At 31.9% G+C, this 13,709-nt stretch overlaps 1 protein-coding gene across 3 annotated transcripts in view; it reads right to left on the bottom strand.

Annotated features, from left to right (window-relative positions):
- The window catches only part of IP3K1 (inositol-trisphosphate 3-kinase-like protein), a 56,760-nt gene that overhangs the window by 23,291 nt on the left and 19,760 nt on the right, over positions 1–13,709 (bottom strand). The window contains exon 1 of one of the 3 annotated variants that reach the window (XM_013324934.1): positions 1,630–1,695. The exons of 1 other annotated variant lie outside the window; for it this stretch is intronic. In XM_013324934.1, coding sequence (XP_013180388.1) covers positions 1,630–1,680 — 51 coding nt within the window. In that variant the 5' untranslated portion in view covers positions 1,681–1,695. Of the gene's footprint in view, positions 1–68; positions 355–1,629; positions 1,696–13,709 lie in introns of those variants that run through there. One more of the 3 variants, XM_013324932.1, reaches the window with a different exon arrangement.

Raw genomic sequence — 13,709 nt, forward strand, 5'->3', positions numbered from 1 at the left:
TATCGTGATTTAATAATAAGCAACATTATTAAGATGCTATGTCAATGCAATGGGGATGATTGGCTTACTTTTTCTTTAAAAGTGAAACGCTTGAGATCGAGCAGCTTGTGGTACTGGCGGAGCGCGCGCATGTAGATCCTGACAGGCAGGTCGGCGGCGGCGGGCAGGGAGACGGGCTCCGCGCTCCGGGACGCCACTCCCGTGCCGCTCATTGTCCATGCAACGCACACATACACGCACTACACACTTTATTTTAATTCATAAGCACGTCTGATAGTCACCGTCACGAACACAAACGCCAATCGCGCGTCCGAAGTGAACGTCGGCCCCGCGAGACACTGACGTACCGTGCGGCTGCCGCGCATGCGCAACCCGATCCGACACGCCGCGCTTGCAAAAAAAGAAACGTACCTACGTACGTACGTACTCGACGAATCGACCACGCTCGAGCGACTTTCCCTGCACCACGCTGCAGGCCACCGACCTGACCCGCTTTTACTATTAATAAATGTTTACTTAAATATAGTGACCAAATGTTCACATTTGCAATTTGATAGGTGGAGCTTTCGCGGTTACTACGAATGCATGTGCCCGGCTACTTGTACGAAGCACGACCACAGCTTGTTAAAAGCCATCGTTAAGTTTTCGGGTGCTTCTAAATTTAAATTTGAGTAATTAAATAACTAAATGATATTTTTTATGAAATATTTAAGAAACTTTTTGTAAGCCCTTCTGTACTTACTTCACAACGAAAAAATTGGGTTTATTTATTTTATTATTAAATTAATATATTGTATATACTCGGGTTTAAATTATATAACTTAGATGGATTACTTAAATGCGTAATAAATATATGTTACATTATTATTGTATTCTTCGCACGTTACGTTCTGCATATTGTTTCTCCTACGTTGACACTGGCACATAAATTGTCTTGCACATAAAAACACTTTTGCTTCGAAATATTGCTTTGTTATTGTTACAAACTGAACAATATCGTTGTGTTTGTAAACGACTACTGAAATTGACAAACATTTATGCCATTCAAACTTTAAATATACCTATTAGTCAATGGAACGTAATTTTTCAAATTTGAAATTATACCACGGAACGGAATTTTACAGGACTTAAAAATGTACAAGGATGTTTATTTTAGTTGTTCATTTGTAACATTATTAAATGTTCACGTGGATATTACGTATAATATATTGCATATTTTGAATACATAATTAAATAGGGTTACAACGTGATTTTTACTTACAACTATAAATGTGTATATAATCCACGTGGTTTAAACAATACAATTTAAATAAATAATGTATTTTTTTTAATCTTATATATAAAATTCTCGTATCACAATTTTCGTTTCCATACTCCTCCGAGACGGCTTGACCGATTCTCATGAAATTTTGTGAGCATATTGAGTAGGTCTGAGAATCGGCAAACATCTATTTTTAATCCCGCGCGGACGGAGTCGCGGGCGACAGCTAGTTATAAATAAAGTTGATATTAAGTACAAACATGCATTGCTTTTCTATTTCTAATAATTATTTATAAACACAAACTTTGTCATTATTTTATAATACAATACGTAATAACAACAAGCTTTGAATATAACATTGTACTCACGTGATTTAAAAGCTCTTTTGTCAACATAACCTCTTCTGTTATTTCCCACATTCAATTTATACATTTAATACACTAGTTACTTATACTTACACTTTATTGATTGTCAAATAAAACACAGAGTGATAAAATTATTAATAATATAACGGTTCCAAATTCTATAAACATTTCTATATTGAACGAACTTCGCGTCGGAGAACCCGTTTGCTCCGACTCCTCTCCCCGCTGCTCGGAAGCGATCCCTTTTCTATACAAACTATACTCTTTACACATGAGTGTAGGTTTACTAGGACGATAATGTACTACTGACTTTATTTCCTAAGCTGTAAGACTCAATATCAAACGACAGATATTGGTAGTTGTATTATGGATGAAATGATCGAAAATAAAAATAATACAACTTAAAATCATTGTACTCGTACATATTTATGTAGTTTTAGACAAGATATTTGCAAGCCAGTTTCATTATTTCATGTTAAGTTCATAACATTTAATATATTTAGGCAGGTCATGGTCGTATATTTTACGGAATTTAGAAAATAATTGAATTTTTAGCATACTTTTAATTTTGTTTTTTTTTTTATCATTTTAGCGTCACTTCCATAACTTAAAACTAGGAAAGAGATCCACTGATATTAAGCAAACAATAAATTTTAACAAAACTCTTCAAAGAGCTTTTTAAGAAACTTTGACTGTTCTAAACCAAAAAAGTCATTAATTCTTTAATGGAATAAAAATGAAATATATTAATCTTCTAATTCCCGATGAGTTATTAAAAATAACTTAATAACAATAAAACTAAGTTTTGTCGAACGGCAGCGCCACAGACGCCGGCCCTGTACTCTATGACGTCAATGCCTTGCGGTGATACCACTCGAGATAACAAAACATGTATTTTTATTTTATTAGATCTTCTTACTATTAACAGCTTTTATATCATTAAAATAACAAATTAAAATGTAAGTAGAATTTTAAGTATGAAATACGTATGTAAACTTTGGTTTTGAGTCATTCTTCTCTGACAACAATAAGGTGCTTTAGAGGGCACTAAGCGAGGTCTATTATGGTTGATGGTCGTTTCAGGCAGGCTTATCGGATTACAGTGAAAGGGAGGAGACAGTGGGTTTATACCAACACTACATACGAGTAATGCTTTGAAATTACGAATAAAGGAGGCTATTAGTTAGGAAATGATGATGATGATGATGTGTAAAATGAAGTTATAATAGGAATATCAATGATTTCTAATATATAATATAATATGACGTATATAATGAAAGTTTATACACAGCGGTTTGAATTCCAAGGTGCTTATGTTTAAATCTTAGCTAAAATATTCAATGTAAAGTTTGACGTCACTACGAAATTGATCGCTTTATATTATTTACTAAGTAACGAATATTTTTTTATCCGTAGCCAAAAACAAAGGTTGTATATTATACAGGTATTTATTTGGGAAAGGTATAAAATATGGTATAACTCGTAGTTACCTTATGCTTTTTTTCTATAAGAGCGGCGGGAACACCGAGGTTATTAACGACGCCCATGGACATCTGCAACACCAGAGGAACTGCAGATGCTACTAGACTTTTGAAAACACGTATACTTAGTTATATATAAATATTTTATGTTCAAAAATACATACCTACAAATGTAAATGATACTTTGTTGACGTACATTCATTAATCTTGAATCCTATTATTAATTCGTCAGTGACAACTGAACACGCATATACTCGTATATAATTATATTCTTACTGACATCTACATAATGAATAGAAAACGAAAACTAATAAAATTAACCAAATCAAATGATATATGCGGAAGCTATATTAACATAAATAAATACATCGAAATGTCTAATTTCTATTTACGAATTAGAATAGAACGATCGAGAATACGGAGGTAAATGGCCTGAGTGAACGATGTCACACATTCGGCAATAATAAACCGGAGTTAGGTAGAAGCGGAGGCGAAGGCGTGCAAGAGCGCGGAGCCGGGAGCGAGTTTCAAAACGGACAACGGCTTACAGCGAATGTTCTTTATTAGCGTTTTTACTAACAGCCCGGAGGCCGTTGACGTCAATTGGCCACCATTCACATAAATATTAATCAAAACACAAATAATTATTCATTTCGGCATACTGAACAAATGTCGTAGAATTTTACAAGAGACAGGTATATTTACATAATATTCACCAACAAATTTATGTGATAGTTATTTTGTAAATTTTCATAAACAAAATCGTTAATAGCATACGTGTACGCATTTATTATGTGAAGTATGATTATTTTAATTATATATTCTTTTCTGTTCGGTATGTTTTGGCTAATATTTTACTGTATACTAGATGTTAAGTTAGAAAAATTTTATACCACCCCAGGGAAGAATACTAAAAATACTACTAAGAATCGAATCACGATTTTCGATGTACGTAAACGTATTCCGATTAGAAATAAAATATTTTTATTCGGTTGAGATGACAAAATTCATTCCGGTGAATTTCAACATGTCTTTTACTACATTGCATAGTAAATTGTTATTAAATATACGAAAGGTCAACCATTGTTTACAAATGTAAGAATTAATGAATGAATGAACGTACTATGACTTATGATATATTACACCTAATTCAAAGTAAAATGATCTACTTCAACTTCATAGTTAATGCCAAATTTATAATATTAAATATAATATACATATTTATATTGGCATCCCGCAAGATGGACCGATGACCTGGTCAAGGTTGCGGGACCGTCCTGGATGCGGGTGGCACAAGATCGGTCATCGTGGCGATCTTTAGGGGAGGCCTATGCCCAGCAGTGGGCGTCTCATGGCTGAGGAGAAGAAGAAGATACATATTTATAGATCTCGGTTTTATCCTATGTCCATTTACATTTTACTAATTGTCTTTATTTACATTAAAAAATAAAAATAAACAACCTATAAAATATGTTGAATAATTTTGTAATTATATGGCAGGGTCGCATAGCGCCGTCTACAAGAGATAAGGAGGTCAGATCCCGTCTAGTCAACGTCTAAAATCGTGTAACTACGCGTAGTTTAGGCAACTAAAGTACTATTCACCCTTAAACTGAATCGATTCGAATCAGAAATGTTCCATCACGACATTGTCAAAGGTTAATGGATGTTCACACATTGATAATGTAATAGTTCTCATTTTATTTATTTATGTGAAACAATTAAGATTACATTATGTTTATAATATTTGTATGTGATAATGATGAAATAAATAGATTGGATAGCAATTAGGACACTCTCTGTTAGGCCCTTAATAATCACGCGACACAACAGTTGTTACCAGGCGCACATAAAAGCGAGGTGTGAGAAACAATAATTGAAGGACTACTGCGGTCAGTTCTCACGGTGTATCTGCATTGTGAGGTCGTATTCACGTGCGACATGACGCGATGGGCATCAATAAACGGAAGCCGAGCGCACCGTGCGAATGTTTACTGTTGACAATGTATGTGACAACTTTCAACAATATTTGTGTTCCACACAATTCTCATTGAAATGTTAACACTTACGGCCGCATTAAGGGTCACTAACACACTCCCTTAGTGCGAATCTCTCAATCTAAAGTAGGAACTAATTTTCGTCTATCGTAAAAATGTATATTTATCCTAGATATAAACGATAATATCGAGTCTAAGTCAAATTATAGCAATTTTAAAAACAAGTTTTTATAATAATAGTAATTAAATAATTATAATAGTAGTAATCATTGTAATTAACCAGTTTTGCATTGTGACGTCTAGATGATGTACTTGTATCCTTTACCGTGAGTTTCTTAAACTAAAATCTATGTATATAACATAACGTCATCCCTGACATTCTTTTCGAAAGAGATAACAATATGTTTCAAAGGGAGACTTCGGTGTTTAAAGTAGGAGTATATTTCTTTTAGTAATTAATTAGTCGTAGACAACACACAGATAAATATAACAAGGGCACAGAAAGTAATTAGAATTGAACCGACTATAGTTGGCACATATTTACAAAACGTAAGGGTTTCATCAGTTAATAAACAAATCAAGATTATTGGATAGTGTCGTTCATCACTTTCTTCTTGCTAATATTATAAATGCAAATGTTTGGATGGATGAATGGATGGATGTTTGTTTGAAGGTATCTCCAAAACGGCTGCATAGATCTCGCTGATTGTGCATAGATGTAGAACATAGTCTGGAAGAGCACATAGTCTACTAATTAAGTTTTTTTTTTTAAATAATTAATTTTAGAACGTTAGAATAAGGTGTCGCTGACTACAGCTATTATAATATAAAAGTCTAAAAGCTCCGTGACACATAAACTACAGTTTATTAATATGTTTAACTGTATAATGAACCAGCCGACTTTATGCACCATACCGTTATCATTCATTCTATACGAGCATTAGTCGGTTGGGCTTCTGGGTATTTTACTATGATTACAAGCATTTCCGTTTCAATTACTCACTCGATCGTGGTAAATGGCACGGCGTAGGTTAATTTACGTGATGTGCTGTACAATATAGTTATAACAATACGTCACCTTTTAATACTACTGACATTCAAGGGAAATAATCATATTCTGTGACGTCCTTAAAACAGTTGTAAACATAATTATATCGGTATTGAACTAGTCATTCTATGAAATATGTACACATCATGCCATGGAAAATCCTCTTACTAAAACAATATCATATTGGGTTTTAAATAAGAAACAGATGATAAGAAATTAAAATATCATTACTAAGAATTTAACCTTTAACAATTGACCTCGACCGGCAAGAAATATTCTGGATCGAACATTTAGATATTTCAAAAACAAAGCACTTATCCTTGCGATGTCAGCGAACGGCTAATTTACTAAAAAAAACATGGTCCAAAAACGCAAAAAAAGATAAACATCCGACCCAGACCCTTTACGCTATTAACTTGGAGAGGATAAATTACACGTAAATGGTAACCCGGACATCTGTAGCAAACATTTTTTTCGTCCAACCAGTGAAGCTTCTAAGAAACAATATTATGCTAAAATAATTTGAATCTAATATTTAACTCTAGGGATGTATAGTCCTGAGTCATTCTTAACATAAATATTAACATTTTACTAATTTTACTAATACAAATACGAAAATTTAGTTGTATGGATAGATGTTTGTTAGAAGATATCTCCGAAACGGCTCAACGGATCTTGATAAAATTCGGCATAGATGTAGAACATAGTCTGGAAGAACACAAAGGCTATTTTTTAAATTTATTAACTTCCACGCGGATGGAGTGGAGGGTGACTGCTTGTATGTGAATATAGGAATATTCTAAGTTGCCAATATAAAATCTGTACATAATAATATTGATCAAAAGTTCAAGACCAGACTGTTATTATAATATACTTATTCGTTACATTATGTACGCATCAACAAGTATCTATATATAACATAACAAAACAACGACCTTTGGCATAAAAACTAATTCCATCAACTAATTAAAAATAAACTGGCAATTCATTTAACACTAACTAATCGACAATATCCTGTTAACTTTTTATCTAATGTGTCATTTCCCGCTTAAAATCACGGGCAAAAACTTATTTTAGTATTTTAATTTTCAATGACAACACTTGGAAAGTATTTTAACTAGTTATAACAATATTTTAATTGTAAAAAAATGTTCTTATACATGTTTCTCGACAGTAAAAATTAACAGTTAGACATCTATCTATTCGAGGGAATTCAGGATTTTGTTCTTTGAATTGATGCATCGGCTTTGCTTATTTTAATATTTTTGATATAAAATTCGTATAGTTGCAAAGGACAAATCATTAATTGAATAGGAAAAACCTAACATAAATATTATTCATCGAGTTTCAATTAAATTCTGATGAATTGACAAGTCATTCTTAAATTCGTAGTGGCTTTTTTAAGTCAGGTAAATAATTTTAACAGTTACTTGTGTTGGAAACTCATAAGTATGCTTAACGTGAGTTTCAGAGACCAAAATCCCAATTTAAATAATTGTTATCTCTTATTGTAAATGATAATAGGGATGACCATATGTTTTATACAGAGATTTTAGTCTCAGAAACTTACGGTATGTGTAACCATGAGTTTCATGATAATTATTAAGTAGACGTACACATAACTAAAGTATGATTTTTCTATAACTTTAACGCTAACTGGCGAATACCACAAGTAATATAATGACGTTAGTGCATGTCTTAACTTTATTAAAAACTGGTTAAGTATGTAATTTGTTCCGTTTACGTGAAGGTGCAAAAAGTATGATAATTTGGCATAATCATACGCTGTAGAGATATGTTAAGAGGTGGTTACAAAAAGGTCGGATATGAGATTTCGCAAGTGTAAACATTTAAACAAAACACATCCTATGTCGTTATATGGCTCATATATCAACCACCTATACGTCATTGTCTCAGATAATAGTGGCATTGATTCTTTATCTATCACTCAATGAAGATGTGATTTTTCTTTGAAACATTTTTACTGCTGTCGCCGGCGACTCCGCCTGCGCGGAATAAAAAAAACATAATTAGTAGCCTTAGTTTTCTTCCAGACTATCTTCTATATTCATACCAAATTTCCTCGGGATCCTTTGTGCTATTCTGGAGATACCTTCAAACAAATATCCATCCCTCCATCCATCCATCCATATAAGTAAGAAGTAAGATATTAAGATGTGAGATTAATAAGAAATAAGATTATCAACATTAAAGGTGTACGGTGGTATGAGCTTATTTTGCGCACATTAATTTACTTTCATTGTTTCGTTTATACTTCTTCAACTATCGATTTGAGTAGCCTCGTGTATCCAGACTCAAACTACTTACGTAAGGTCATGTGCACTTTCTCGTGTTTAAATCCGCTATGTATAAGTGGAAGTAGAACAAATTGGATGTTATTGTTTTGGTACAGAGATGAGGCCGGCGCAGTGGAAACAGCCGACACCAAGCGATAACATGCGCTTCAGATATTCGCGACTCAAAGATTTGCAACAATTAAAGGACTATAAAGAATTATTTCATAATATTTTTACACTTTTGCATTCGGTTTTTAGAGTAACTTAAGATAAATTTACATTTACAGAAAACTGGAACGGAAGAAATATACAATTAAGTGTCCAAGGGTTACGTAGGCATGTAGGATAAAGACTTAAAAATTTTAATGTTGTGAGTTGTAACCGTATATCCTTTCGCTGATGTTTTTTTTTACCATAAAAATGTACTTGATACCAAATAATTTTGTGTAAAGCATTATAAGTAAAAACTTAACCATTAAAAAATTAATTTAACGGAAAATCAATAATATTTTCTCAAATATTTTTATTTTCTTATCAATCAACTTTTCGCATCGAAAGGCAATCAAACAAAACATATATCACAAGAAAATAAACAATCGTTTTGTTAACTTAATATTTTTCAAACCTGCCGGAAATAAACTGTTGTTTTTATCTTATTTCATAAACATAATATGGGCAAATACAATAACAAAAGAAAACGTTGATTTTTTACTAAACGACATATCTATCGATAAATGCAACTCTTTTTTGATATCAAATATAGCAACTGTTAGAAAAAAATCCGAAAATGAGCTAGTGTATTGACTAAATACTAGCCTTACTAAAATGTCCATGTTTATGTCCCCTCACTATTCATTCTGACACTGGACTTTGTAACGAAAGCACGTATTCGCGCCAAAGGATTCAAACTTATAATGTTTAAAACAACTTACATATAGATAAATAATGTGTTTGGCATCCACTACATGGAGCAAGGAAGTTATTGAGATAGACTTATGTACCTTTAAAGTATATATTTATAATAAAATCAAATTTTACAGAAAAAAAAACTCGAAATCCTGTTGTAATCAACAATACAAGATGACCTCATGATCGTTTCTTAAATTAACATTGTTTTTTGTACAAAAGGCCAATGAGTTACAGAACAAAGGTAATAAAATTTGAAAAGAAACAAAACGATGGTGACGCGTTCTTATCATAAAGGGAACGGAACAAATTGAATTTCATAAACATTACGACCCCGACTGATACATAATAAAAATTACACATTGTTCGAGAATGATTTACAAATGATTTATATTTGCATACAAATATACGAGATAAGGATTTAATCAATTCTTTAGAAAACTTTTTAAACTAAATCATACAAAACATAAATACTACACTACATTTAGTTATTCTCTATCAGTCCACAGAGATGATAATTGTGATTTGTCACAATAAATACGACATTAGCTTGCAGTACAAACATTGATCTGTTAATGTAAAATACGCTTGTAAAAACCCTTTTAGTTTCAAAAGTGTCGACAACTTGATAACCGAATGAATCTTACTAAAATTATAAATGTCAATGTTTGGATGGATAGATGGATGAATGGTTGTCTGTTTGAAGATATCTCTAGAACTGCTAAACGGATCTCAGTGAAATTTGTCACACAAATAAAACATAGTCTCGAAGAATACATAGGGTACTTATAATGTTTTTTTTAAATTCCGAGCGGACGGCGACGCATTTGACCACTAGTTTAATAATATAACAGCTGAAGCTTTTGTGAAAAGTCTTTGTACTCGACTGTACAAAGACTTTCCACAAACAATCACATCATAGAAGATGACACAGGTGCATTAAAGCATTTATTGTCTCAGTGTCATTATAGCAAAGTGTAGCATTAGGAATGCGCCACACGGCCTGCTGCACCCACGTCACAGATTCACGGCGCCCGCCGGAGATGCAAAACTTATTGTCTGAACACAAGAAGATCAACGTGACTTGCTTAGTTAAGTTTAGAGTGGCCATAACATTACGTAAGAACGTCTATAATTTATTATCATATTCCACTGCCAAGAAGGAAGGACCTATTACAAACGGAGACAAAGTATTTTCATATTTTCATATTACCGGTTTGTAATTCAACGCAGTCTTTCGCGTGGATGTCGACAACAAGTGCTAATTGCCATTTTATGATGACTTCTAATCAAAATATAATCTTGTTGCTAAGCCCTAACTAAATATTGATTCGTATCTTTATTACTTCCTAAATCTTACTAACATTGTAAATGCGAATGTTTAGATGGATGGAAATTTGAAGGTATCTCCAGAACGGCTGACCGGAAAGAACACGTAGACTAAGTGTTATGCTTTTTTTCCGAGCGGACGGAGTCGCGGGCGATAGCTTTCAAGTTGGAAACAGATGGGTCTAGAACAAGAGCACTAAAGAAACAAGCTTTCTAATCTGTTAGAAAAGTTATACTTAATCATGGAAAGATTCTTAATAAACTATAAATACTGCTACGAAAATTCTGAATTAGAAACGCCTAAATACTTCATACACTTTATATCTCGCATAGCATTATATGGCTTCTTATGTTACAAGGCCATAATCGCACCGGTAATTTGACTGTCAACTGAACAGTATGAACTCGATCCAAGTTTAAACTGTTATAAGATACATATTAAGCTGTGTTCTCACTAGCTAAATTAAAATTATAAGTGTTTTAAAATATTACATATGTATATATCGACGTTATAAATCTTCAAGACACATGATATATAAAAAAAATTTACATAATACTTGTAATAGTTGAGAATCAAAATGCTAATGAATTAAAAAAAACACCATTCATGTCAATTAAAAACCGCACTGACGTAGAACTAATTTTTTTATGGGGATCCATAAATAAAAATTTAACTAGTTTTTAGTACACTTTTAGTATTCAACAAGAAAGAAGGTTTATTATATTACTAAGCGAAAAATTAAATTAAACAGCATTTTTGCTATTACTTGTAAATCAATAGTTTTATAAATATTTGTTTTGCTGTCAAAAGTCTTTAAGTGTTTAATATTCTTATGTGAATTCACCTTTATAACACAGTAGCACAAAAAGTTAACAAGGCGACTAATTTTTTATGTACTTACGTATATCATTTTTTGTAACAGATGAATTCAATTTCGACATTGCTAATATAAAAAATACGTAAACAATTCTTGTGTCATCTTACGACGAGTGGTTTAAAGTGAACAACGATTTCTAATCATGATGCGCAAGAGCATATAGTCCGACAAACTTATCATGCCCCGTCATGGCGCAAATATAATTGTTTTTTCTATAAGAAAATTACACAATGGGAAAGACATAAATAAGTCAGCTGCAGTGAAAAAGGATCTTGAGGCATCTTTCGTCACTGATACCGGATTGATGGTGTTAAGGAGAATCTTTGAGCATTTTTGTACTTCTTTATATTTTTGTCTTTCACACAATGTTGTATTTAGCCAGCTATAGTTTAGTAAAACATTTGCATACCGGGCCACATAAATTTGTCGTATTATAACGAGTCGGTATTGCGAAAGGCGACACCTATTGCTTCGCGTAGCTTTCTCTACTAATGTTAATGAGATACGATATCACCAATGCGTCTATCTATACATATTTACTCCAAATATTAAACATATTTGTTATCTTTCGAAACTTAAAAGGTTTCTTACGAGATAATTATTTGTTTTTTTTTATTTACACATACATTACACGTATTTGTAAAAAACTTTCAATAAAATTATGTTTAAATTACATGTACTTAAAGTTGTATTTTGGTTGTGAAAAACAAATGAAGTAATAAAAAAATTACAAAACATATTCCTTGTTTTTATCAAGAATGGACTTAATTCCTCGTGATGCGTAAGGCACAAACTTCTTAACGGTACTATATTGTACAAACGAACTATTAATTAATTTAAATCTGAACTCGGATGTCGCAGAGATAATATGATAACGATCTTCGTTGGCCAGTTAATAAAATTAAAATACAAAAAAAGTTGAATCATGTTAGCAAATTCGTGGCTAAAATAATATCAATATAAAAATAATGGTATATAATTTCGTTAAATGATAAATCATTTCCTTAATTAATTGTTTTATGTTTTACACAAAAAATCCTTTTAGCCATACTTTTATAGAATCAGAAAGGGATTTTTTTAAACATATAAAATGGTTGTTATATTATTGTTTTCAAACCACGACGTAATATGACGCACTTACGTAAACTGTCGTGGTTAGAAAACTCTAATTGCATGCAATAGAAATTCGGTAAATACTTATATAAAATTTAATTAAGCAACTTAATTGACGTAAATCTACAGCAGCGTGGAAAAGAATAATCATCAAAATAAAACCGTTATATAATTTTATATCATAATACATGGTTTTAAAGTCGTTATTTATTAATGGAAATATTTCGTGTTCAAATAAGACCTGTGCTTGACGTCAATAATTTTAACTACCTAATTAAAACAGGTTTAATGATAAATGTGTTTCTATACATTTTTTTTTGTAGAAATGTGACATCAATAAGCTTTGTTAATGATAATTCAAAAATCACTGAAATCAATTTTATACCAATATTTTAGAACTATCAGCTTAATTAAGAAACAGTTATCAATATCTAACAGCGAAATTCTATGTTGACAATCAAAGAAAATTTTATAATCAAAAAAAAATATGCAGACAAAATGAGAATCTCCACCATTTTAAAATTCGGGTAAAAAGAAAACCTATTTGGGTATCTATTGTTAGCATCTATACTAAAAACTCCAACTAAAAGATACTAAAATTCACAAGTGAAATAAAATCATAGAGGAAAAGTAGAGCGCATTTTTGTTAGCTATAATAAATCCACATCATATTTGCTGGCGATAATTAAAAAGCTTCTACTAACCGTGGATGTCCACTACCGAAATATTCTCAAAAATCATATTGTTATCTCTCTCATTCTCTTTGAAATAACTGAAATAGCAATTCTTTTAGTATGGATATTTTGCCAGTGGATAGCCACGTTAAACCATATCACTAAACATAATATTTGCAGACCGATACTGAGCATATTATCTCGAGTATTTTTCTTCCGTAATGTCAACGACACTATCGAGATTGTATCATAATATTGATACCATTTTCTCTATTAATTAATGCAAATATTAAGTATTATTTCCTCATTAATTAGATATGGAAATAAAGCCCTGTATAAATAAAAATAAAAAGTTATAAA

Source organism: Papilio xuthus, unplaced genomic scaffold (genome assembly GCF_000836235.2).
Source record: "Papilio xuthus unplaced genomic scaffold, Pxut_1.1 DF824888.1, whole genome shotgun sequence".
Classification (NCBI taxonomy): domain Eukaryota; kingdom Metazoa; phylum Arthropoda; class Insecta; order Lepidoptera; family Papilionidae; genus Papilio; species Papilio xuthus.